Source organism: Megascapheus bottae, chromosome 22 (genome assembly GCF_031878675.1).
Source record: "Megascapheus bottae isolate mThoBot1 chromosome 22, mThoBot2.hap1, whole genome shotgun sequence".
Classification (NCBI taxonomy): domain Eukaryota; kingdom Metazoa; phylum Chordata; class Mammalia; order Rodentia; family Geomyidae; genus Megascapheus; species Megascapheus bottae.
The window spans coordinates 22,661,856-22,688,311 of NC_143530.1; the positions used below are offsets into that span (position 1 = coordinate 22,661,856).

Consider the following 26,456-nt stretch of genomic DNA (forward strand, 5'->3'; position numbering starts at 1 on the left):
TAGATGAGTACATATAACAGTAATTTTTTTGGTACTAAAACTCAGGGTCTTAAGCATGCTAGGCAAACACTGCTACCATTATGCCACATCCTGTATCCAGTAGTTTCTTAAGAGTTCAAGGAATAAAAATTTGAGGTCTTGCACTTTTAGAAGGATCTTAGTTTGTTTACAGTGTTTGGTAAGATTTTGACTGAATATAGGTGTTGAAGGTATTTCTCTTTTGTGAACTTTCTGGCAGTTGTTTTAAGTTTTGTTTTTTTTTTTTACAGTATTTACTGTAATGTTTTAGTTATTGGGATTATGTGTTTTGGCAGCCTGTTCTTTCTGGAATATTTTGGTTTATTGTGGTTATACATGTTTCACCTCCCACTTTGGCATCGACCCACTTTTTTCCTCACTGATTGTATAGAGAATGCAACATGATCTGTGAGTTTTAGTTCCTAGGAATTTCTGAATTGTTCCTTTGTACAATTTGCTCCTCATTCTTTTTACTTTTTAAAAATTTCTCTTCTTTCCTCTGAACTTTGCGTTTTTTTCCCCAAAGATTTTTTTTTGAGATTGAGTAGTTACATATTTCTCACAGAACTGTAGCATAGTTATACCTAGCTAAAGTCACACACATACATTTTAACACTGATAAGGATCTTATAGTAGCAAAAAATACAAAGACCCCCATGTTTTACATAACAAAAAAGTTTGTCAAACATTAATAATAAAACTATTTCTTCCAGCTCAGGTGATAGGTATTTTTCTTTCCTTTTGCTTAATATCAGCTGTTCCCTCTTTCTCATTTCCTTCCTCCCCATCTGCCTTTAAGTTGCTTAATTCCTAACTTTTCATCAATGTCTAGTGTAGCTGCTGGACTCTGCTACTGCACTTTTTCACCTGCTTTCCACTGATTTTGTGTCCTCCCACCTTTCCTCATATGTGTACATATTTATACTATGAGGTAAAGAATTCAGAGTAATCTAAAAACTGTAGACAAATTAGAAAGAGGTACTTTGTTGCCCTGGGGTTCTTTTCACTCTATATATTTTATGTACACATGAAGGTGCTTGGGCATTACAGTTTGGTGATTTTTCTCCTGAGACTGTCCTCTTTTGAGCTCACTGTAAATGGATATCTTGAGTCCTGGTTACTTTTTCATGTCTTCACTGGAGATAAGAGTCTCAGTCCTTTTGTGCCTGGGTTGGCTTTGAACCTTGATCCTCAGATCTCAGCCTTCTGAGTAGCTAGGATTACAGGCGTGAGCCACCTTATGTTTTAAATCTTATATGTGCCATTTTAAATCTGATGTATGCTGTTTATCTTTCTGATCTTGGCTTATGTTGCTCAACATAGTATTTGTTCTAGTTTCATCCCTTTCCCTGCGAATGCTATTATTTTGTCTTTTCTGGTGGCTATGTAAAATTCCGTTGTATAGTAGGTATATTTTTTGGATCCATTCATCTGTAGTGGGTCATCTCTGAATTTTGTATTTTTATTTTTTATAAAGATTTACTTATCTTTTCCTACTACTTATATTGAGATTTTGCTTCCACTGTTTCTAAATCCTGTTCTCGGATTTAATTTTTCTTTCCTCGTCCCAAATTACTCCCTTTTTAAAAAAATATTATATAAAATACAGCCCTCTGACGGGTGCTACGTGGCTATTTCATTGAACATCAAAAGCTATGGGTCTTCATTTTCGTTGTAGATTTTTCTGATTTAACTTTGGGAAAAACTACTTGGTTCTTTCTTGGTTCTTTTGGTTGGTCAGGGTTTGGGTGCTGTCCCTGAGCTTTTGTGCTCAGCGGTAGTGTTCTGACACTTTGAACCATAGCTACACTTCCAGTTTTTTGGTGTTTAACTGAAGATAACTCATGGACTTTCCTACACAGGCTGGCTTTGAACTGTGATCCTCACTTGTCAGCCTCCTGAGTAACTAGATTATAGGCAGAAGCACTGGTGCCCAGATGCTTATCTTTAAATAAAAACTTCCTGTTAACTAAGTCTAGTCTACTTGCCAGTGTTTTGGGAGTTCAGCCACAGGATTGTCAGTATTCCTAACTCTTGTCTTCTGCAAAAACTGTTTCTAGGGTGAAAGAGACTGTTTTGTGTGGTATTAGGGTAGGGATTGAGCTGGGTGAGTGTGCCTGCATCCAGGAAACTGATATTCTACTGCCATCCTTTGTGTGTTTATATCAATACTGGGATTTGAGCTGGTTCCTGGGTCCCTTTAGTTTTTGTTTTTGTTTCTTAAAGCTGGCACTCTTCTAATTGAGCCACAGTTCCATTTCTGGCTTCTTGGTGATTAGTTGGGGGAACAATAAAAATCCCTTTGCTGTTACTTAATTCACTTTTTGCTGTTTTTGTTGATTCTACCTTAAACCAGATGTCTGTACATTCTTTTTTTTTTTTTTTTAACCTTAGTCATGAGTAGCATTTGTTGGAGGTGTCAAGATTAATCATAAGAAATCTTAAACCTTTCTGTTTTCCTATGTAGAGGTCAGAGTTAAAAAATTATTTCTCCCAACTGTTACAGGTTCTGTATTCCAATTTGGCAGCAGCACTACAAATTTCAATTTCACAAATAATAATCCATCAGGAGTATTCACATTTGGTGCAAATCCTAGCACACCTGCAGCCTCAACCCAGCCTTCAGGCTCAGGGAGCTTCGCATTTAACCAGTCTCCAGCAGCATTTACCGTGGGGTAAGAGAATTTTTTCTTAGTGGATAATTTACATTGGTATGGGTGTATGCATGTTTGTTCTAAAAGTTGTTCATGATGCAGTCAGTGTAGGTTGGGTACAGTTAAATAGGTTCTCTTACTGCATTCATATTTTTGGAAGACTACTCACCTTCTGATATCACATAGAGGAGGAGATGTGTTTTAACAGTGGAGTTGCTGCCCTCCTCTTTGCTGCTGGTCATGTTAAATGTTATAATCCTAAAATTTGCTCTAAACATCCTATCATATTATGAAATCTTGTTTTTCACAGGTCAAATGGGAAAAATATGTTCTCTTCTGGAACTTCAGTTTCTGGTCGCAAGATAAAGACTGCTGTTAGACGTAAGAAATAAAAGTGACAAAGGTGTTATACCCAACAGTTTTAACAACAGCTGGTGCCCTGCTTTCAGATACTGGATTGTACTACATGCTGGGCTTATCCGAAGTCAGATCTGCCTAAGGACTTCTTTAATTTGGAATGATCCCCTTCTCTATGGAAGCCCCTTCCCCATCTCTTCCACCTCCCTTTTTAAAAATAATAGCTAGACTGGTGTCTGATTCTAAAGCAAGAACACTTTATGATCCAGCACATTATTCACTGGCTTGGCGTAGTCTGGCTGTACCAGAAATAGAGCCTGCGTGGTGAATGGCTTGTGTAGAACCTCTGTCTGCACCACTATGTGCGGTGATAAGCGTTTATGGAACGCGTGGGATTGTAATTATATATGAGGAATTCTGTATAGATTAGAGGATGTTGAAATGAATGATTTCTATGCTGAATTTGTGCTGGTGTATGTGTGAAGTGAGTGAGGTGGGTGTATTGTGCACAAAAATTTTCTGATAGAGAAAGCGTGATTAAAGAGTGGTCCATGCTAAGGACCTGTTAGATCTAGTTCATTCTCCACTTAATAATTATATGCTATTTCTATATTTTCATTCTATCACCCGTCTTGCCTTTTTCATTATTTTATTATGAAACATCTGTAAATACAATTGTTTCTGTACTTTTTGGCATAACATAAATCTGTGAACTTGAAATTTTAATTTTGTGTTAGACTTTTTTGTTTAGTCTTGTCTCAGATTTTATTATGTAAATCCCATTATTCAAAGTTGCCTAAATCCATTTGGAAATCTTTAAAAAAAAATTGGAGATTCTTAAAGTTAAATTTATTGGCTTTTCTGATCCAGTTTTGTTTGGACCAAAAACCAGTATTGTACAAAGTATTAAGCATATATTTTTATATTTACTGAAATGGACTGTGGTGACTTTGGATAATAAGGAGAAGTTTAATATTAAAGCCATGTTTATTACAGTATAATTAACATGTTAAACCATGGGATAAATGCCATCAATAAAAATTTATGAAGCAATTTTTGTTTTAACTCATGATGAAGGTGCATAGGATTAATGGGAAGGGAAGGTGGTTAATTAGAAATCCCACAGAGTACAGTTAAGGAATTTAGGCAATTCCTCAGAGAGTGGGGAACGCATCTGAATTTTGAATATTTAGAAGGTACTCTACACTTCTTGTCTGGTGCTAACAATCTTTCCTAATTTGCATGTAACTTTACATACTTTTTTTTTTTATTATTATTTGAGTGGGGGACGGCAGTCCTGGGGCTTGAATTCAGGACCTGGACTCTGTCCTCGAGCCTTCTCAAGGCCAGCACGCTACCACTTGAGCCACAGCACCACTTCTGGCTCTTTCTGTGTTTGTGGTACCAAGGAATTAAACTCAGGGGGTTTGTGCATGCTGGGGAAGAGTCTACCACTAGGCTAAACTCCTCTCCTCCCTCCCCCCCACTCCTTTATTTTTTGCCAGTCCTGGGGTTGGTCTCAGGGCCTGAGCACTGTCTTTGAACTTTCTCACGGTTAGAGCTCTACCGCTTGAGCTACAGCGCCACTCCTGGCTTTTTTCTATGTATGTGGTACTGAGGAATTGAACTCAGGTCTTGATGCAAGCACCCTATTGTTAGGCCAAACTCCTAGCCTCTACCCCCCTTTTTAAGTTAAATATAACCATTTGTGGTGCTGATTTCCAGGGTAGGTCATTAAACCGTGTTTATTGTTCTTGCTCTTGGAGAGGCACTCCTAAAACAGCTACAAATGAACAGTGGTTCCTATTACTTCTGGGTTTCATTACTAGATTTTCTCTATGGTCCAGAAAAAAGCTCAAGGAATAGCATTTTAGTTTTATTTTTTTGCCGGTCCTAGGGCTTGAATTCAGGGACTGGGCACTATCCTTGGACACTTCTTTTTTTGGCCAGTCCTAGGCTTGAGCTCAGGGCATGAGCACTGTCCCTGGACTTTCTCAAGGCTAGAATTATATCACTTGAACCTCAGCACCACTTCCAGCTTTTTTCTATGCATGTGGTACCAAGGTCGAGTGCATGCTAGGCAAACACTCTACTCTACCATTAGGCCAAACTCCTGGCCCTTCCTTTTTGCTCAAGGCTAGCACTCTGCCACTTGAGCCAGTGTCCACACTGTCTCTTCTGGCTTTTTCTGTGTATGTGGTTCTGGGGAGTATACCACTAGGCCATTTTCCCTGTTATTTTTTTATTCATTTGAATTTGGAGTTTAAATTGAGATTTTAAAATTTTAAATATTTTTGCACCAGAATAGTTATCTCCTAATTGCTGGTTTGAGGGTATGTAGTTTGTGTGTAATACATGCCTGAGGGGTCAACAGTTAGAACAGGAAATCTGTATTACTGCTGGGATGTTAACACCTATACTGGGCTCCTTTGATTGCTTTCTATGTTTCTCTCAGTATGATTTTACAACAGACCTCAGTGCCCATTGTTGTATGCACAATTCAGTACTGTTCTGCCAATGCTTGACTCATTTTTCCTTGTAACATCTGAAAGCATTAGGTGGCCACTTATTTGTTTGGGGGGGGGGGGTCAGTCGTGAGGCTTGGACTCTGAGCCTGGGACCTGTCCTGGAGCTCTTCAGCTCAAGGCTACTGCCCTAACCCTTGAGTCTCAGCTCCACTTCCAATTTTCTAGTGGTTAATTGAGATAAGATGCCCAAGCTGGCTTTGGACTGTAATTCTCAGACCTCAGCCTCCTAAGTAGCTAGGATTACAGGTGTGAGCTACCGTGCCCAGCTCACATATGCTTTTGAGGAAGGAAATTTTTACAAAATTAAGGGGATAGGGGAATATAAGATCACAGAACTATTTAGACAAGACTGAGCTGCTCTGCAAAATTTGGGTTGGCCTAATAAACATATGGGGATTAAAATTTTGTTCTTTTTAAAATACCTTTTGAGCCATTCCTGGGGATTAAGCTCATGAGCTCAGGGCCCGGACCCTATCCCTGAGCTTTTGTGTTAAAGGCCAGTGCTCTACCACTTGAGAGACAATTCCACTTGCAGCCTTTTGGCAGTTCATTGGAGATAAGTGTTGTCCAGGCTGACTTTGAACTCTGATCCTCAGGTATTATATATCAGCCTGAGTAGCTAGGATTATTGATGTGATCCACTAGTACCTGGCTTGCACAGCATTGTTGTACTGGATACACACACACACCAATCTTTCTGGCCCCTCAATTCTGAGTCTATGAACTATTAAGATCTTTGATTGCTTTCAGTCTTACTTTTAAATTTTATATTACAGCTCCAGCCTTAAGCTTGTCCTCCTAGAGCCCAACATGGCTGAAGCTACTAATCAGGTTTATGTATCTGGCTGGCTGAGAGGATCAGTGTTTCTCTTAGTGGAGTGTGACAAACACTCCACAGCCTCCAGAAACTAGGATTCACTGGGCAGGCCTGGATGAGATAGCTAAATTCCACATCATTAAAAAGCCTTCTAATGTTGACATCCAGTGATACTACTTTAAGTAGAGGGTAAATGGTTTTGAATACTTTCAGGCATTAAAAAAAAAAGTACAATTTAGACAACTGAAATATATCTGTAAGCTGTTCCAAATTTTCTCTTGAAGTTGCTTACTAATGTAATTATTTTATTACTTGAAATAAAAGTCGGATTAATTTTAATCATTTTTGAGACTAGGCCATGCTCAATCTGAAAAAAATTTTGTTTCATTGCTATCCTAAAGATTAAAATTCAATGAAAATGGGATGAATTTGCCATAAACAATGCTGAGGAAAATGGGGTTACTGGGTCTTAACTACACATCCGTTATATAACCTAATTAGAACTTTGATTTCTTTTAATGTCCACTGTAGTACAATATGGATGTAACTTTTTGACTAGGTTTACAACAGTACACTCAGCACTCAGAACAGGCTTTGTGATACAAATTTGCTGTTTTTTTGTTTGTTTGTCAGGGGGCTTGAATTTGGGACCTGGGCCTGTCCCTGTGATTTTTCACTCAATAGCTAGTGCTCTACCACTCTGAACCACAGCTCCACTTCCAGTTTTTGGGTGGATAATTGGAAATTGTCTCTGGACAGTAACATGTTTTGAATATTGCCTTTCTTACAAACTGATCTAGAAAGGTTAGACTGGGAAAGGCTTTTTACAGGCAGAACTGAAATGGCCCAGCAACCAATTGTGGTGATGGCTTAACAGCTCTTAATAGTTTGTCATATAGCTTAGCTCCTGCAGGAAGTACATAAAAGGTGGACGGTGTTTCTTTCTGAAAGCAATCTAGTTCTACAGTCACTGGAAAAGTTTTATCCGGAAGCAAAGTCTTACCAGCAAACCTCAAACAGACAAAATACAGATTAATTGGTGACTCAAAGAATTTATTTGATGATACAATACAAATTGGTGACATAATGAAAATAGAATGCCAAGTTATATTGATAGATGGGCTATTGGGTGAAGCCCTACAACACTGAATTGCAAGGAAATATATACATACTGTTTGGAAGCACATGTAAAGATTAGCTTTTGATACCAGGGATTGGGATTTTGGGAATATTAGTTAGCTAGGTGCCTGGCCTGTTTTAGTAGGGACAGGACAAATGTAGTGCTCTTTCCTCCCCTTCGTCCCCTGACTTTTATTCTATTTTCCTTTCTACCCAGCAAATAATTGAAGAGAACGAAGGGAACAAATCTATTAAAATATAAATGGAATTGTACTATCATTAAAAACACTGAAGACTCACTTTTTAATGTAAACAAAGTGACCCTGGCAAATCAATACTTTGTAATACTGGCAAGATCAGGTTTACTTTCCAAATGTGTTGGCTTGCATTCACTCTATCTATGGTCAAGGCTGTCATACTACCTAAGGCTTAGACCCCAGCTTTAACATGAACACTCTGCTGTGGATACTGAGATTTTTCTGGTTGCCTTAATTTACCTGCCAGTTGTTTTTAGGCTGAATGATAGAGTAGGTCGCATAACTATGGTTCTCTAAAACAGTCTAGAGTTGGGATTTTTTTTTTGTTGAAGTGATGAATAATGTTTTTACTATGAATACAATTTCCTATTGCCTTTTTGGGGTTAGAATGTCAATTTTACATAAAATCAGCATAGTATGTTGGTAGGAGAAAAATGTTCTGAAAAGGGGATTCAGCCACAAGTGAAAAGGAATGCTGATGTTATGTCCTTTTCCCCCAATTCTGTAATCTCAGAATTTATAATAGGTTTCAGATTTAGTTATATGTGCAAAAGTATATCTTATAGAGCTGTCTAACAAGTTCACAGATACTATTAATCAGAATGATGCATACCATAACAAAGAGTCATAGCAAATTAAAGTATGAAACTAAGCTATTTCCCTTTTTACAGTTATTAAAAATATAGTGTAGATGACAACAGTAGTCAATGGATATCAAGGCTACATGACTTAAGGACATTTCAACTTGTATTCCTCAGTCTATGGCAGAAGTGTACACACAACTATAAAATTTCCCAACTTATAGTATAATTAAAAGATGACTTTTATTTCCCACAAACTACAAGAAATATTCTGTTTCATGCTTAGCTAATAGGCTTTCTGTAAAAGTAGGTTTCGTGTAAAGATCATTTTGACAGGCATGGTTTATGAGATTTTTCCATTGATAAAAGTATATAGAACATCATTAGGTTTCTATAACAAAATATATTTGTAGTTTTAATTGTTAAAACCCCACTTTAAAAACTGATACAGTGATAACATATTACATTTCCTATTAAATTTAAGACCAGAAACAAAAGTTTAAGCAAATCTTAATTCTGAACTGTGTAATAAATACAGTTTAGTGTTCTGGGGTAAATATCAGTTGGAGAAAAGGACAAAGACTAAATACAACAAATAGTGCAGGTATGTCTCAGCACAGCTACCTGGACCATACAGCAAAAACACCTTTACATTGTGCTTCAAGTAAAGTGACACATTGCTTATTAGCATTTTCCCAAAACTTTATTCCTAGTGATGTGAAATGAGCATAAAGCAATTAATTTCTGGAAACGATATTCTCTCTTGCTTTAGAAAGAACAGGTCATAATGGGATAATTACTAATATTCAGTTATTCACAAATTACTTTGACAAGTCATGGAACTGTATAAAACAAAGGAAAGTAATTACTATGTGAATATGCTGTATATAAGAAACACATTCAGAACACTGAAAAACACTTAATACTTTACCCATGCTGCACACACTGGGAATATTGTTTACAGTAAATGTGCAAGTTTGATGGAAGTTTCCCTATATATTGTATGATTTTAGGACACTGAGGATACCTGCACAGGAATTTAAGTCAGATTTACAGTAAAATTTATTAATACTTTCCCTACCCATTAAAAGCAACCACTAACTTACCTTTCCTTTAAAACATCAATGATAATATAGCATTATGACAATACTTTTTCATCACTATGAAATAAATACAAGCATTACACCTTTGTTCTGGTGAGCTGCAGTGCATGCTGGGAAGTCTTAGATAACGGAACTGCTGGGCTTGCCTCACTTCCTTGGCAGCTACCAGCACCTGGGATAGGTGGTAACTGCACTAACCCAATTTGTGTCTTTACTCCCATCCCGCAAGAGTTAAAGATGAATTAAACAAGTGTTTACAAAACACAACTGGACATTTTCCATCATTCTGGGATAAACCAAAATACAGTTAAGTTTCACTGGAGATTTCAAAGCTGAATATTAGATCAAGAAATATTGTCCATTTTGATTATGAAACAATTTGCCTTCTTTTTTACCTAAATATTTTTTTAAACACTTAAGATTTTTCTCCTGGAAAAGTTCTTTGGCATTCAAGTAAAATCAATACTTTCAAAATAGTCACTTCCATCAAGTAGAGTGACTGCTTTAATTTCTAATTTGTCAATTAATGTAACCCAGGGATACTGAAGGCCTTGATATATAATTTAGTCTTGTCATTATTCCAGAGTTTGGAATTTAGAGTTTTAGAGAGCCATCATCTGACCCCGTGTCTTTTTACTACAATGGTTCCTGCTACAATATCATAGGCTGTTCGATTATGCTGAAAAAACAGCAGAGTGATGAAAGCAGGGAAAAAAGAAGCAATAGAAAAATTCTTGATCAAAGCTCGTATGGTGGACCTAAAAAATTAAAAGCAGAATGCATCAAGTTGTGTATTATCCACATACAAACTAATGGTATCTATATCAAGGTCAGACAAACATTAAAACATACAGAATATAGTTGAGATGATTCTTAACCTTTTATATGTGAATACATAACTATATTATCACCAGGGCTGTTTTTATTTTTTATTTATTTTTTTTTTTTTGCCAGTCATGGGTTTGAGCTCAGGGCCTGAGCACTGTCCTTGGACTTTCTCAAGGCTAGAGGTCTACCACTTGAGCCTCAGCACCACTTCCGGCTTTTTTCTATGTATGTGGTACCAAGGAATCGAACCCGGGTCTTCATGCATGCTAGGCAAGCACTTTAACCACTAGGCCAAACTCCTGGCCCCCAGGGCTGTTTTTAAATTCGACATAGAAGACCTAAGAACTCTGATGTAACCCTAATAAACATCTCAAAATAAGAAGTGTTTATAGTACTACCTTTTTTTTTTTTTTTTGGTACTGTCTAGGGCGTGGATTTGAGGTCTGGGTGCTGGACTTCTATTTATTTTCTCAAGCCTATCACTCTCTTGCTTGAGCCACAGCTCTACTTCTAGGCTTTTTGGTGGTTAATTGAAAGTAAGTATCAAAAACTTCCCTGCCCTGGCTGGCTTCCAATTACAGTCCTCAGATCTCAGCCTTCTGAATAGCTACGATTACAGGTGAGCCACAGATACTTGGCTTTTCTAGTCTTTTGTCAGAAGGAAAAAATTAACTTCACAGTAACTTAATATTACCATGTATTTTCAGAATCTTCTGAGCATGCTTCCTGGGGTCCCATTTCCTACCTCAAATGAAGAATTAGCACTATACATTTTTAACTTTCTCCTTTGTGGGATCTAGTAATTAAAGGACGCCTTAAGAGCTTCCAACAATAGCCCCGAAATGGAGAATTATCCCAATATGAAGAGTTCTGCCTTTTAGTGCTCTGAAAAGCTATGTAAGTGCAATAGTTGAGTGCAGGCTCTGTTTCTAGACTAGTTGATTTCAAATCCCTCTTCTAATTACTGGCTTTGTTCTACATATGCAAAAATGAAATAATAGCATCTATTTTATAGGGTATCCGTATTGAATTAATATATATACAATGTTACTATCAACATTTGTAAGTGAGGTTCTCAGTAAAAAAAAATCCAATATTGACTCATTAAAGAATGGCAAGATAGGGGCCGGGAGTTTGGCCTAGTGGTTAAAGTGCTTGCCAGCATGCACGAAGACCCGGGTTCGAGTCCTTGATACCACATACGTACAAAAAAGCCAGAAGTGGTGCTGAGGCTCAAGTGGTAGAACTCTAGCCTTGAGAAAGTCCAAGGACAGTGCTCAGGCCCTGAGCTCAAGCCCAGGACTGGCAAAAAAAAAATAAAATAAAATAAAATAAATTAAAAAAAAAAAAAAAGAATGGCAAGATAGCTGATATACTTCTGAGTATATCAGCAAAAAGGCTGTTTCCAGTTATTTTCATATATCTTACTTAACCTCTGAATTATTTTGACAGCAATTACAGGCAGATTTTGTTTGGCTCACCTGATTATTACCCACTCACTTCTACAACTTGGCTCACGAATAGTTGGGAGTATTCCAGAAGTACATGCCCACAGTTAGCAAAAGAAACTGCAAATACTACAACCTGTATCACTAAAGAGCAGGTGTAGGATGCAAACATGTATGCCTAGGGGTCAAACTCACTACCTGTTCAAGATGGGCTAATGGTGGGTGTTACCAATAGACTGCTCAAGGTAAGGCAGTGCCTGACCCAGTAAACAGCCACAGATCCAGAAGTACCAAAGCTGGGCATGGAACTTTGATCTGTGTTTTATGAAAGGTCCATCTTAAATACACAGACAATCATATGAAATGCTCATAAACTTAATAAATGTAAGCCTACCTATACAGTATATACCATGAAGAAAAAATAATAGTATTCTAAAAACACTTTACCAAACTTCTAACCTACTGAATACAACCCTGTGTCCAAGAGGGAGTCATTCTGAGAAATGTGTAGTCTGGCCATTTAGACTCTGCAGTAATTACAATGTATTTACATAAACGAAGACACCTATGAAGTCATTAGGCAATATAACATGAGACCACTCACGTTGTATAAGTTGCTTGCCATTCACTGAAACATGAGAGTATACAGTAGACTGAGCCAGCAAAAGGACTTACGTTGTAATGCTGACATTGGAGGAAGGGATGACTAGAACCCGGCTGGGAGCAATAAGCACTGATGTATCACATGTCACAACTCGAAGCCCTAGTAGAAACTTTCCTGGAGTAGCTCCACCTGCTCCCCAAATACAAATAATCTAAGAAAAAAAAAAGTGATTTATTGGCTCAACTACTTCAACAGGTAACATTATTACTTCAGTTTTAAAGTATCGTTACTTTGGTTTTAAAGTAACATATTACTGCAGTTAATTACATTTAGAAAAAAAATGCACTGAAATGAAAACTCCAATGTTAAGTATTCAATACACTTCTACAGCCTCAATATATTCAACACCATGTGTATTTCTCTATAGCACATTATACTTCTTTATAGCAATTTGTTTTGAAGACAAATACCTTTCAAGTTCTATAGCCATTCAGCAAGTATAGTTTTGGATCACAATGTAATTGAACTTGGACAAAAATTAAAAGTATAAAGACACTGGGAAATACATGAATGACTGTAATTTGTTTTTCTTGATGGTTCTGGGATTTGAACCCAGGGTCTTCTGCTTGTTGTGATGGTTCTCCACATCTTGAGCCATACCCCCAGTTCTTTTTGCTTTTAGGTAATGGTGTCATATTTTTGACTTGGGTGGCCTAAACTGCCACCCTCCTGTTTAAGCCACCCTGGGAACTAAGATGATAGGGCATCTCACCATGCCTGGCTTATTTGAGATGATGGTCTTCATAACTTCAAATACAAATTCTCATTTTTCCTGGACTAGTAATCTAAACTTAAAAAATTAAAACTTACCTCATAGAAACAAACTAATAATCTGTATATAAGTGCCACAATCATCATTTTCTGCAAGTCTTCCATTGATGTGTCTTCATCTATTTCTTCTATTATATAATGCATAGCAAACTTAGAGATATCCCTATACAAAAGAATAGTTTGGGGTTATGAAGAAGTAGTTGTCAGAGCAGCTTTAGTTTAAAAAAATTGTATGTTACAACTTTTAACTGAAATCCTAATCTTTGTGTTCCCAGCCATCTACCTGCACGAAACATTTGTTAGCTTATTCAACCAACGAACAGATGAAAAAACCAAACAGCATGATCATGCATGTGTGCTATTTGTAGGGATGGGGTAAGCCATCTGTAGATGCTTACACAGCATGCTTGAAGCGCCATGCTGATCTCCAGCATTTTCCAAACCAAGGAAGCAGGTACTATACAACTAGCTCTGGGCATGTAATATTAGCAAATCCAAAATATTTCTGCTTTCATGAATAACAACGATAAGAGTGAGAGAGTACCTCAGAAACAGTAGAAATAGATTGATTACATACTTAATTTTGAGAAGCCTTCCCAGAAATGACCTTTAAGCTAATGATCAGAAGGATGAAGAGAAGTTAGCCAGAGTAAGGAGGAAAAAAGTTCCACAGAGAGAGAACTGCTGGAGAAAGCTAAGGAGAAAGTGATATGGCTCAAATATTACGAGAGCTGAGAGTAATTAAGAAATAGATTACAATATGAATCCCATTTTTTACTTTGTCTCCGCCCCCTCCCCCCCCAAGTCCTGGTGCTTGAACTCAGGGTCTGCGTGCTGTCTTTGGGCTTTCTCAAGGCTAGATATATACCAGCTGAGCCACAGAACCATTTCCAGCTTTTTTTCTATGTATGTGGTCTTTGTGCATGCTAGGCAAACACTCTTACCATGAGGCCAAACTCCCCGCCCCTGTTCCCTAAGTTTTCCTCAAGGCTAGTACCCTACCACTTGAGCCACAGCTCCACTTCTGGTTTTTTGGTGGTTAATTGGAGCTAATAGTCCCACAGACTTCCTGTCTGAACTGGCATCTGTGATCCTCAGATCTCAACCTCCTGAGTAGCTAGGACTGTAGGCCTGAGCCACCAGTGCCTGGCTACCTTTGTCTTTTCAAGTTCTGACAGTATGTTCTCAATAAACTGTAATTGCAATCTTTATAAAATAAAGGCTTCATATATTATACATAAAAATGCTTAGTAAAGACTGATGTTATGATTATAATTAATCTGAAAGGATTATTTAAGGAAATATCTCACTTCCAGTGGAACTTAGCAGATAATAAACTCTTCCTTTTCGAAATGCTACTCCTTGGTTCATCTGTCAAATGCTCTTTTAGCTTTTGTCTTTATAGGCTCCACAAGATAATATGAGGGAAATTAGTTCCTGGCCTAAGAGAATAGTTCATAGAAACCAGGTTTCCAGGTTCTTCTAACCTACTTTTAATAGATGAATTTCGCCTAGATCCCAGCTAATTTTTTTCCTTTGTACTTATTTCTTAAAACCAACAAGAAAACAATAAATCTACAAAGCTCTGATAAAAATCATGACACCAGCAAACATTATAGTTAATTCGTAGGCAGAAATAGAGCTTAACCAGGTTTCAAGCAGTAGAAATTGAAAACCTTTCTGTAGATGTCCTTACTTTATCCCACTGAGGTGCATAATGCTTAAGACAATTGTTGCTTTTATAAAGAAGAGAATGAAGAAATCCACCATCTCTGCCATAAATCTGTGAGCCAAGGATGGAATAACATACTCTCTGCCTGCAAATTAAAAAAAGAAAAAGTTAGGAAAACGTATTGTTTCATTCACATAGGCCTGAGAACACAAGTCAGATAATGAAAAGCAAATTTTGCCCCAATTCCTCTTATTCTGTCAACCAAGAGTACCTGTTAATAAAATTAACGACAGCGTTCTAGTATTCACTTAAAAGTTTGCTTTCACCAAAGTGTTTAACAACTACTTTCACAGATAAGAGTAGATACTCAATACATTTTTAGTGAGTGGGGACTGGAATGAAGAAAATGTAGGTGATCACATCCAGGTGAAACATTACATATTTTCAGTAAAAATCAAGGTTAAAAACAGGCCATTTTGTTGTGGCTCAAGTGGTAGGGCGCTAGCTTTGAGCTGAAGAGCTCAGGGCTACTGCAATGGCTTAGAGTTCAAGCTCCTGACCAACCCAAAAAAACAAAACCCAAACCCAAACAACAACAACAAAAACCAGGCCACTTGCATGCAGGAAATTCCTGTATCCTACATTTAATTTCTCTCACCACCCTAATTCATTTAGATTTTTTTTTTTTTTGCCAGTACTGGGGCTTGAACTCAGGGCCTGAGCACCATCCTTGGGCTTTCCTCAAGGCTAACGCTCTACCACTTGAGCCACAAGTACCAGGAATCGAACCCAGGGAGTAGTGAATGCTAGGCAAGCACTCTACCACTAGGCCAAATTCCTGGCCCTAGATTGTTATTTTTTTAAATAAAAAAAAAAATCCAAATAATTACCAATCTGTCATCCTAAATTCTGACTGGGATCACTCCAGGTATCCATTAGTCCTTGTAATACACACACACACACACACACACACACACACACACACACACACTCGCGCGTGCGCGATTGAATAAAGTCTAAATAATGAAGTTAATTTGTAACTCATTCAAAATATTCTAGCTCCTATACAAAGTAAACAATCAGATTAAAAAGCCAGAGCCTAGCCCAAGCTTCACGCATTACTGTATTTGTATTCATGCTAATTTACTTTTATATCCATTCAGTTCCTCTGGTCTGAAAGCAGCCCACATCTGGATTCCCCCCTCTCCCCCCGCCACACACACACAATTCCCATGTTAGCAGTCTTTCTCTTCCAAAAGTAGGTTTGCTACCTGCAAGTTGAGCTTTGAATCTCCTTCTCCAGAGGGTGGAGATCAACGTAAAAGGGCAGTGTGAAGGATAAAGGTTTCCTCTTCATGTGGAAAGACCTAGCTAATCTCGTGAGTAAGGAAATCAACTGGTAGTGCCAGGTCCTAGAGGAAGAAGAAACGGCCCTGCCTGGCTGGCTGTCCACTGGGGCAATGGTAGGCCTGGGCGCAGGGTGACTGATGGGCGCACCAGGTTTACCAAAGCGAGCAGCTCTGCTGGAAGGCATGCTACAATCTCTGCTTGGCCCGACGCCGATCCCGCTGCTCTCTCACCTGCCTGTCGTCCGGTCTCGCTCGTCGTCCGCGATGGGGCAGCGCTTCCCCCTCTGGTCACTGGGGTTCCCCGGGCCGAAGCCTGCACATGAGGAACTCGGGGTCCCAGGCTGGCGATCGCAGCCGGGGCGCTGATGCCTGCGGTCACCCCCGGGTCCGGCACCGCCACCCCGGCACTCAGAAAGTAGAAGGGGTTGTAATAGCCCAGCTGGGGAACGGGCAGTGGCGCGGATGGGGAGGCGGCCGCGCCGGCTGCGGGGTGGCCCGGCGGGCCCGGTTGCGGTGTGCAGTAGGCGGGGAAGGCGGCCAGGCCGCTGTGCCAGGTGAGGTAGCCGCAGTAGGACTGCCATAGCCACTCGTGCACCTGCCGGGAGTACTCGCGGGCGCTCAGCCGCGGGGGCCTGTCCGGCGGCGCCGCGGCCTCGGGCACCTCGCAGCACCCGGGCTCCGGCGGCCCCGCGTTCGAGGCCGAGACCCCCTCCCTCCGCTTCCGGAGCTCCGGCGGCAGTTCCGCCTCCTCAGGGGTGGTGGCGACGGCCGCCGCGGGCGCGAGGCCGGGGGATGGGGGCCGATCCCGGACCTGGGGGTCGGCTGGCGACCCCTCCTGGGGGCAGGGGCAGACGGAGGGGTCTGGCTGGGAAGGGACGGGCTCATGATCTCCTCTGCCGTCTTCCTGTCCTGGAGGGCGGCCTCGGGTCTCCTCGGACCCCTCCGCCATCGTCGCCTCGGGAGCTCTCTCCGCGGTACCTGTCACCGCGCCACTACCCTTCCCCAACGGCCCTGTCGTCACCGCAGCAGCCACAGGCGTCAACAATCCGGGGCCGGAAGCGGAAACCCCGCCCCTCTGAGCGTCACCGGAAGAAGCCTGGCTTGGGGGCGTGGCTGAAGCCCTACTTCCGGGCTCCTGTAGGTGCGGCCTTCTTGGCTTTGAGGCCTGACCTTATCCTTTACGATATTAATGAAGTCTAAGAACCGAGACGCTTCGAGAGACTCAGCTGTCCTTGTTCTGGGGTGAGCAGGATTTCTTGGACAGGTCAAGGAGACTGTGCAGCCCAGTCTGTTATATTCTCCATCCCATTTGAGCCCGTTAGAAGATAAGATGCACCTGTACAGGACTCTAAGCACTCGCCCAGTCGGAGTAAAGGAGGATAGGGAGGGACCCAAAGATGTAATTCCTCCGGACCAGAGATTTTTTTTTTTAATGGAAAAGAGGGTTATGTTAGTTTAAAAGCTATTCATTCTTTTTCTGGTCTTAGTCTGTATATATTAAAATTTATTGTTTCTTCATTCAGTAGATTCAGGTTTTGTTTTTTAACCGAAATTGTATCTTTTCTCAAATTCATTGTCTCAACCTAAGATATCTTTTTATTTTCTGGTAGGGAAATGCCCAGGACTATGTAGATATCTTTTAGTACAATTTCCCTTTCCCTTGAACTACACCCAGCCTTCCTATATTTATATTTTAATGTACTGTCCATTGTCCTGAAGCTGATAAGCCTCTTGGTGGTAGTAGTATGACTTTTTTTTTCCTTTGCCAGTCCTGGGACTTGAACTCAGAGCCTGGGCACTGTCCTTGGACACTTTTTGCTCAAAGCTAGCACTCTGCCACTTGAGCCACAGCGTCACTTCTGGCTTTTTTTGTGTATATGGTTCTGGGGAATTGAACCCAGGTCTTAGTGCATGCTAGGCCACACTCCTGGTTCCACAATGTGACTTTTTATCCCTGTTAGTTCAACCTGGGAGAAATGGCACTTTCCCTTGGATCTCTTCTTATGTACCCTAGAAATCCCTGCACAGCACCTGACCCAGGCAACTGGCATGCCTGGGGGGCAGTGAGAGATCCCCTAGGCTCTGAGATCATTCCCCCATCCTCTGAAGTCACCTCTGCATCTGCTGTGGCCACTCCCCACATATAGTCTCTCTCTTGCCATTAGCTCTTTTGCTCTGCATACCTCCATCTTGTGTGAGCCAGAAGTTTGGTTTCTCTTTCTCCTGTCTAATAAACACTTTTCCACCTGAATGGCAGGATAACTTCCTTTCAGCAATCCTTAAAATCCCCAGTACCATAAAGGGGATCTTCAGTGCCCAAGTACTGTGGGAATACTAAATGATGATTTCCAAAATCATTCTTTACAAGACATAAAAAGACAGAGCCTTTACTCTTAAAAACAAGCAACTAGTCATCTAGTTCAAGGGGAAAGACTATCATGAAATACTTGAAACCTATTCAAAATGATCAAGTATTCAACCTATTCAAGTATAAAGTAAGTTCAAAATAAGTGAAAGGTTGTAGTGGGCTGTAGATACAATGATTTGCCTTTACAAACTTGTTTTCAAAATAAGCTATGAAGAAAATTTCCTGGTTTTGTCTCTGGTTTCTTGTTGGTGTCCAAAACTAGGGCATCAGGCATATTAGGAGAATTCCATTAACCTGTTTCTTGAGGCACTAGGAAGTATTCATATATGAATAAAGCATTCTGCAGTTGATTGGAGAGGTAAGAGAAGCAGGAGAAATGAAATGGAGATAATGTAGAATTTGTGATTGTCAGAGACATGGAATTTGTTTTGAATAACTTTGTGGTACAGCAAGTACCAGGACAAGCATAAAGACATTAAGAAAATTATAGGGAAAGAATAAGGAAAATTCAAGAAATAGCTAAAAATAACTCTGTCAAGAATTACAAATGGGAAAGATGATATCAGGGGCCCGGAGTGTGGCCTAGTGAGAGTGCCCACCTAGCATGTATGAAGCCCTATGTTCAATTCCTCAGCACTACATGGACAGAAAAGGTCATAAGTGGTGCTGTGGCTCAAGTGGTAGAAAGTTTAAGGGCAATGTCCAGGTCCTGAGTTCAAGTCCCAGGACTGTCAGCAAAGAAGAAGGAGAGGAGGAGCAGGAGGAGGAAGAGGAAGAGGAAGGAAAAGAAAGGTGGTTTCAAAAACCTAGAATAAACACAAGTATAAGCAAATACAAGAGATGGTGCCTGAAGAGAACTAGAAATTGAACATGTAATTTAAGTCCATAAAGGAATACAGAAATGGTTTGAGAGAAATGATAAATTCTGAGGACAGTCGAAGAAGATCTAGTATAGAGATTGAGTAATGGATTCAGAAAGTAAAAAAAACTAGCAGAATACAACATGATAAGATTCAAGAAACTTTTTCCTGAATTGCACACACACACACACACACACACACACACACACACACACACACACAGAGTGGTCTAATGTAGGTGGATTGTAATGGTATAAAATTGAAGATTTAGACTGTTATTGGGAAGTTACTATCTTGATAAGACACAGAGAACCTGAAAGGAGACAGCAATGAGGATATCAACAAGTGGAGGCATTAAAGTGAAATTAAGGAAACCAACTTGTAGACTGTGGTTACTGAATGGAGACAGAGATACAGACAGAGGCAGAGAGTGAGAAAGAAACAAGAGACACAGAGAGAAGCAGCACACTGTGTCATTTGGGTGCTGGTAGAGTGGATTGTGCCATTCATGGAAACGGAGCAGGAAGGAAGAGCAAGGTGATATGGGGGAAGCAGCGGGATGTTCAAAGGAAACAGATCCTTAAATACAGTGCATCTAGAAAGATTAAGAGCCGGAAGCTCATGGTGGTCCTTAAATTGAGTACAAACCCCTCAAAAAACTATGAAATGAAAAGAAAGGAAATCCAAGGACAGAGACCAAGGGTGTCTTTTCCCTCCCCAAGGAGGGAAAGGGAGTAGAATTGAATGGGAAAAGCAACTTTCCATAAGTGGGAAGTCATATTAGCAAATATTCACCAGAGAAACAAATCTATAGTGTATATATGTAGGAAGATATGAGAAGTTGGCATATATGGCTATGGAAGCTGGGAAGTCCCAGGACCTGCATTATGCAAGGTGGAGACTTAATGAAGCTGGGGATGTAATTCTAATCGGAATCCAGTTGTTTGGGGACTGTGGGAGCAATGATTTTGTGTTCCAGATCAATGTCAGACAACTGATTGCTTTTCCAGGCTAGCAGCAAACAAACCAAGAGATTTCCCCTCCTCCACCACCATCTGTGAGTGTGAGTGTGTGTGTGTGTGTGTGTGTGTGTGTGTGTATGTGTGTGTGTCTAGCACACACAGAGGGAATTTCAGCCTAGATAGTTCTTATGTGTCAATGTAGTTGATATATAAAACGAAGAATCACAAGAACTTTTCCTGGTGTCAAAACCATAAATCAGCTTGGGCAATGGTGGCACATGCTTATAATCATGGCTACTCATGAGGCTGAGATCTGAGGATAGAAATTCAAAGCCATTTGAAGCAGGACAGTCTGTGAGATTCTTATCTCCCATTAGATACCAGAAAACCAGAAGAGGAGCTGTTAAAGTGGCAGAGTGCTAACTTAGAGCAAAAAATTGCTCAGGGAAAGTGCTTAGGCCCAAATTCAAGCCCCACGACCAACAAAAATACAAAAAAATCACCATAAATCAGGAAAGATGGGAACTGAGATGGGCATTTTCTACTACCTTGTTTTTTTCCCTTCCTTTTGGCAATAACACTCCAATTTCTTCTAACTGAATATTCTGTTTCCCCAGATGACCAGATGTCACTCAGGGCATTCTTCCCTGTCACTCCAGGCCACAGAGTAGGTATGTGATTTAATAATAAGTAGCCAAGCTTATTTACTTATCTGGGACTTTGAAGTTTGAATATAATGATTCAGTGATGAATAGCTAGCTTAACTCCACTAGAGTTCCCTTGTTCTATAAGACTATCAGCTAACTCTTGAGACATACATCTTTTAACTTCAAGATCTATAGTGCTCTTTCAATACATTCCTCTAACAATTAAATGATCAGGTTTATGGTGCTTCTAACTAAAGAACTTGTATTTGGTCATTAGCAGACCGCCAGGGGCTCTGCCTGTAGTTTCTTGGAATAAGATGATGGATATTGACTGAAGAAGGCAAGGGAGGGTAACTGTATCCTAATCTTTAAGTAGTTTGCTTTGTATAAGAAGCTGTTAAGGAACTAGCCAATGACTTCTTTAAGAGCCTTATTTTAATCCATTTATTTATTTATTTGTTTATTTATTTATTTATTTATTTATTTGTTGTGGGTCTTGAACTTGGGGCTGGGTGCTGTCTCTGAGCTTTTTTCCCCCTTAAGGTTATGCTTAACTAGCTACAAAGTGGTAACTTCTGGGTTTCTGGTGCTTAATTGGAGATCAGAGTCTCACGGACTTTTTCTGTCCAGGCTGGCTTTGAACCTTGATCCTCAGATCTCAGCCTCCTGAGAAGAAGCTAGGATGATAGGGGTGAGCCATCAGTTCCTGGTCATATTTTGGTAGTAATTGAAAAGGGGTTCTTAAATTGTGGTCAGCTACTAATATATTGTTTCATTATTGGTTTTCTCTTGTTTTTAGAGTGTGAAAGTAATTCTTTGTTTATCCTCATCACTATGAAATACTATTTCATACTTAGTGGACTTGATGGCAGACAGTCTTTCTTGATGTCAACTTGCTGTTTAAAATGTGTACTTCAGGATAAAGATTTGTAGAAAACGATTGTTAAAACAAACTAGTACAAAGGCATATTTTGCAAATAAGATACCCAGTACACCAAAATAGATTAAATTTTAACACAGTTTGATTTTCTATATGGATAAACACAGAATATAAGTCAAGATAAGGGACTACTTAGGAAAAAAAGAGGAAAGAGAAAGAAAAGGTAAGGTAGAAAGTGAGTAGTTTTATTTTTGTCTGAGATCTTAAGTCAACTTCAGTACCCGATGTACTTTCATTCATTAATTAGCACTCTTATCAACTGAGCCACACCCCCCACCCTGAGGGTGAATAATTATGAAACAAATTACAACTACATATGAAGTAGTACAGTGAACAGGAATGGAAGGTGTTGATCAGTAGGTTCTGTTGCGGTGAACTAGAGGGAGGGATTTGGGATAGCAAGGGTGTAAGAGAATGGGTATTGTTGAGATGGATTGTCAGCAAGGATGAAAAGAGAAATGAAACCTCTGGAAATGATAGTAGGTAAGGGAAGAGGGGAGATGGCTTGGATTGCATTGCATACAGTACATTGTGGAAATGTTACAATGGAATCATCTTGTATAGCTAATGCATGCTAATATAAAATAAAATAATTTGAGATAGATACTTCTGAAAATACACACAAGGCATCTTTTCCTTCCCTTGCCATATTTGTGATAAGTATACAATCCTTTTCTGCCCCCTAGTGGCCATTAAAAAACATCAAGAAATGGATTGCTTTTCCATAGAATAAGAATATCTTTTCTGCCTTACAGGTTTTCTGATTTTAGAAACTTGAAGAGGCCTAGAAGTGCATGGTCATTCTCATTAGGCATCTGTTACTTTTAAAAGCAGACAACACAAAACAATTGTGTCTCATTATGTAATGTAAACAGACAGGACTTTGAACAGCCAGTAGGTGGAGGAATTTGCAAAGCTAAGAACAGTCTACAAACAGACTTCAGAACTTGAGGACATAAAAAGTCATTCACTACTGGCTCTGAGTGCCAGTGGCTCATGACTGTAATCCTAGCTACTCAGGAGGCAGACATCTGAGGGTATTGGTTGAAAGGCAACTGGGGCAGGAAAGTCCCCCAAGTTGTTTAGTTAATTTCCAACCTAGTGTCATGACTTAACTTTTTACATGAACTTATTATTGTAGTGAAGCCAAATTTGCTTGGTCAATTTGGAGATATACCCAAGTCCAGACATGAACTGAAACCTCCACATAAGTTCATCAAACCCTATCTGCTCTTGGTTCCCTTCCTCCTATGACCACAAGTCAGAAAATACCACAGGCTGGGAGTTTGGCCTAATGGTAGTAGAGTGCTTGCCTAGCATGCACAAAGACCCAGGTTTGATTCCACATACATAGAAAAGCCAGAAATGGTGCTGTGGTTCAGAGCTCAGGCCCTGAGTTCAAGCACTGGGACTGGCAAAAAAGAAAGAAAGAAGGAAGGAAGGAAGGAAAGAAAGAAACAAAGAAGGAAAGAAAGAAAGAAAAGAAAAGAAAGAAAGAAAGGGAAATTTAATTTCCATTTTCTTCCTTTTTTTTTGAGGAGAGAGGTTTTGACCTATAAACCAGGGTATAAAAATTCAAGTCAAATGTGTTTTCTACTGATTTTTTTTATAAAAGCAAAATGAATATTTAAAGATTAGGAAGCAAAATAATAGTATGATTCATCCATAAACCAGATTACTAGTCTTGGAAAGCAATATATATATATATAAACATATATATGACATAAAATTCTACCAATGTTTATTAAAAAGAAAAGTGAGAAGAAAAAAGAGGAGCTGTGGTTCAAGTGGTAAAGGGCTAGTCTTGAGCACCAAAGCTCAGGGACAGTGTCTGGACTCTGAGTTTAAGCCCAGGACCTGCACACACACACACACACACACACACACACACACACACACACACACACGCACACACACCACAAAAATATAGTTAGCCTTTTTGATTGGAGAAATGGTTTATGTGGTAGAGTGCTTGCCTAGCAAGAACAAGGCCCAGAGTAAAAATTGTAGGACAACTAAACCAAACCAAACAAGTCAGCCTTTTAAGTTCTCACTTTATTGTTTTGAACTCAAAGACAATGCCTCTATAATTTTTGCATTCTGGAATTTGAAATATTAATTTTCAACTGATATACATGATTAAGTTTAAAATGTGTTTCATAAGATATTGGAAAAAGAATTTATGTAATAAATGGCATCTTCTAGCTAAGAAACCCTGGTGCATTTCTTTTTTTTTTTAATTTTTTTTTTGCCAGTCCTGGGCTTGAGCTCAGGGCCTGAGCACTGTTCTTGGGCTTTCTCAAGCCTAGAGCTCTACCCCTTAAGCCTCAGCACCACTTCTGGCTTTTTTCTATGTATGTGGCACCGAGGAATTGAACCCGGGTCTTCATGCATGCTAGGCAAGTACTCTACCATTAGGCCAAATCCTGGCCCCTGCATTTCTTATTTAATTAATCTGTAAGTTATTTTTAATTTAACAAGTAATAGGTACATTTTCCCCTCTGGTAATAAGGATTGAATTCAGCAACTCAAATTTGCCCAGTTAGGTCATATCTTCAGTAGTGTGTATTTAAGAAATATACTAATATGTTCTCCAAAGAATTGCAACTCATTATTAAGGCAGTATAGACTCTTTTATAGTCTCCATTCTACATTTCTATATTTTTGCATTTTAAGTTTAAAATTCTTTAATTTTTTTCTTTTTTGTGATGGTGGGAATCAAACCTGTGGTCTCATTCAAGTTAGGCAAACATTCTACCATAGAGCTACCCTCTCCTCCCAACAAGTCCTAAGTTTTGGTTAACTTTTATTAACATTTCTCTTATGGGTTTGGTTTTTTTTGTCAGTCGTGTGGGCTTGAGTTCTGAGCCTGGACACTGTCCCTGAGCACTCTATCACCTGAGCTACAGCGCCACTTTTTGGTGGTTAATTGGAGATACAAGTCTCATGGACTTTTGTGTCTGGGCTGGCTTTGAACCATGATCCTCAGATCTCAGACTCCTGAGTAGGATTGGCTTCCTATGTTTTCTTTCTTTCTTTCTTTCTTTCTTTCTTTCTTTCTTTCTTTCTTTCTCTCTTTCTTTCTTTCTCTCACTCTCTCTTGCTCTCTCTCCTTTCTTTCTTTCTTTCTTTCTTTCTTTCTTTCTTTCTTTCTTTCTTTCTTTCTCTTTCTCTCACTCTCTCTTTCTCTCTCTCCCCTCCCTCCCTCCCTTCCTTCCTTCCTTCCTTCCTTCCTTCCTTCCTTCCTTCCTTCCTTCCTTCCTTCCTTCCTTCCTTCTTTCTTTCTTTCTTTCTTTCTTTCTTTCTTTCTTTCTTTCTTTCTTTCTTTCTTTCTTTCTTTCTTTTTACCAGTCATGGGGCTTGAACTCAGGGCCTGAGCACTGTCCTTGGACTGTTTCTCAAGGATAGCGCTCTACCACTTGAGCCACAGCACCACTTCCAGCTTTTTTCTATGTATGTGGTACCAAAGAATCAAACCTGGGTCTTCATGCATGCTAGACAAGCACTCTACAATTAAGCCAAACTCCTGGCCCCTGGCTTCCTATGGTTTTTAATGACATTTGTTACCTTTCCCTAACAACTTGGCAGGAATACTTATAATTGTTTAATCTTTTATAAATAGAGCTTTCATCGTCACTAAATCGTTATTGTAGTATTGCTTTATTCTCTGAGGAATTATTTAAAAAATGAATTAAAATTTCAGTGATTAGATTGTTCTCATGATTTACTGTCTTGTTTTCAGAGCATGGAATATATAATATTTATCCAGCTGAGTTTAAGATTTTCACTTTACCTAATGTGGAATGAAGTCTATCAGACACTGAAAAACTAAATGTATTCTCTGCTTTAGATATCCAATAACTTTTCAAATCAATTCTATTAATTATATAATTTAGATTCATTTTCTGCCTACTCAATCTGTTAAAGCAAATTAAAGTACACTGTTTTTATTTTTTTAATTAATTAATTAATTATTGCCAGTCCTGGGCTTGGGCTCAGGGCCTGAGCACTGTCACTGGATTTTCTCAAGGCTAGGGCTCTACCACTTGAGCCACAGCACCACTTCTGGCTTTTTGCTATATATGTGGTACTGAGCAATCGAACCCAGGTCTTCGTGCATGCTAGGCAAGCACTCTACCACTAGGCCAAACTCCCGGCCCCTATTTTTATATTTTTAACAACTCATGTTTTTAGCATTTTTAAGCATTTATTGTTTAATATGTTTTCATAAAAAATAGTTCAATACTGTGATACTGAATTTCAAGATAGTCTCCCAAATTCCTGCTGCTTACAATCCATGCCATGAGTATCTTCTTCCCAGTCCTCTGAACATGTGAAGATTCAGGGAATGTGTGTGTGGGAGGGTGGGGGGAGGCTGGGGGTTGTATGTAATTGATTGCTCTCATGGTTAGATTATATTTTCTGGCAGAGATGTAGAGATTTTTCATGTCAGTAGGGTTCCAATACAAGTTTTGAGAAGTGGGACCTTAGTGAGAATGTTAGATCATGAAGA

At 39.4% G+C, this 26,456-nt stretch overlaps 2 protein-coding genes across 9 annotated transcripts in view; one reads left to right on the plus strand and one right to left on the minus strand.

Annotated features, from left to right (window-relative positions):
- Nup153 (nucleoporin 153) overlaps positions 1-4,082 on the plus strand; it is a 64,132-nt gene extending 60,050 nt beyond the window's left edge. For all 8 annotated transcript variants that reach the window (XM_090356339.1, XM_090356344.1, XM_090356338.1 and 5 more), the window contains 2 exons: positions 2,525-2,693; positions 2,983-4,082. In XM_090356339.1, the coding sequence (XP_090212465.1) occupies positions 2,525-2,693; positions 2,983-3,064 (251 nt within the window). In that variant the 3' untranslated portion in view covers positions 3,065-4,082. The remainder of the gene's footprint in view (positions 1-2,524; positions 2,694-2,982) is intronic.
- Positions 4,083-7,410: 3,328 nt separating this feature from the next.
- Fam8a1 (family with sequence similarity 8 member A1) lies at positions 7,411-17,199 on the minus strand. Its single transcript, XM_090356346.1, has 5 exons — positions 16,398-17,199; positions 14,842-14,962; positions 13,185-13,308; positions 12,386-12,525; positions 7,411-10,192 (listed from the first exon to the last, which is right to left on the minus strand). The coding sequence occupies exons 1-5, from the start codon at positions 17,113-17,115 to the stop codon at positions 10,048-10,050; spliced, it is 1,248 nt and encodes a 415-aa protein (XP_090212472.1). The 5' UTR covers positions 17,116-17,199; the 3' UTR covers positions 7,411-10,047.
- Positions 17,200-26,456: the final 9,257 nt, after the last annotated feature.

Excerpts from the sequence above, each read along its gene's own strand:
- Fam8a1 (XM_090356346.1), bottom strand. The coding sequence starts at position 17,115 with ATGGCGGAGGGGTCCGAGGAGACCCGAGGCCGCCCTCCAGGACAGGAA. Across the intron at positions 12,526-13,184 it reads TATTAGTTTGTTTCTATGAG|ATTATTTGTATTTGGGGAGC; the intron begins GTAAGTTTTAAT and ends TTTTTTTCTTAG. Across the intron at positions 10,193-12,385 it reads TCCAATGTCAGCATTACAAC|GTCCACCATACGAGCTTTGA; the intron begins GTAAGTCCTTTT and ends TTAATTTTTTAG.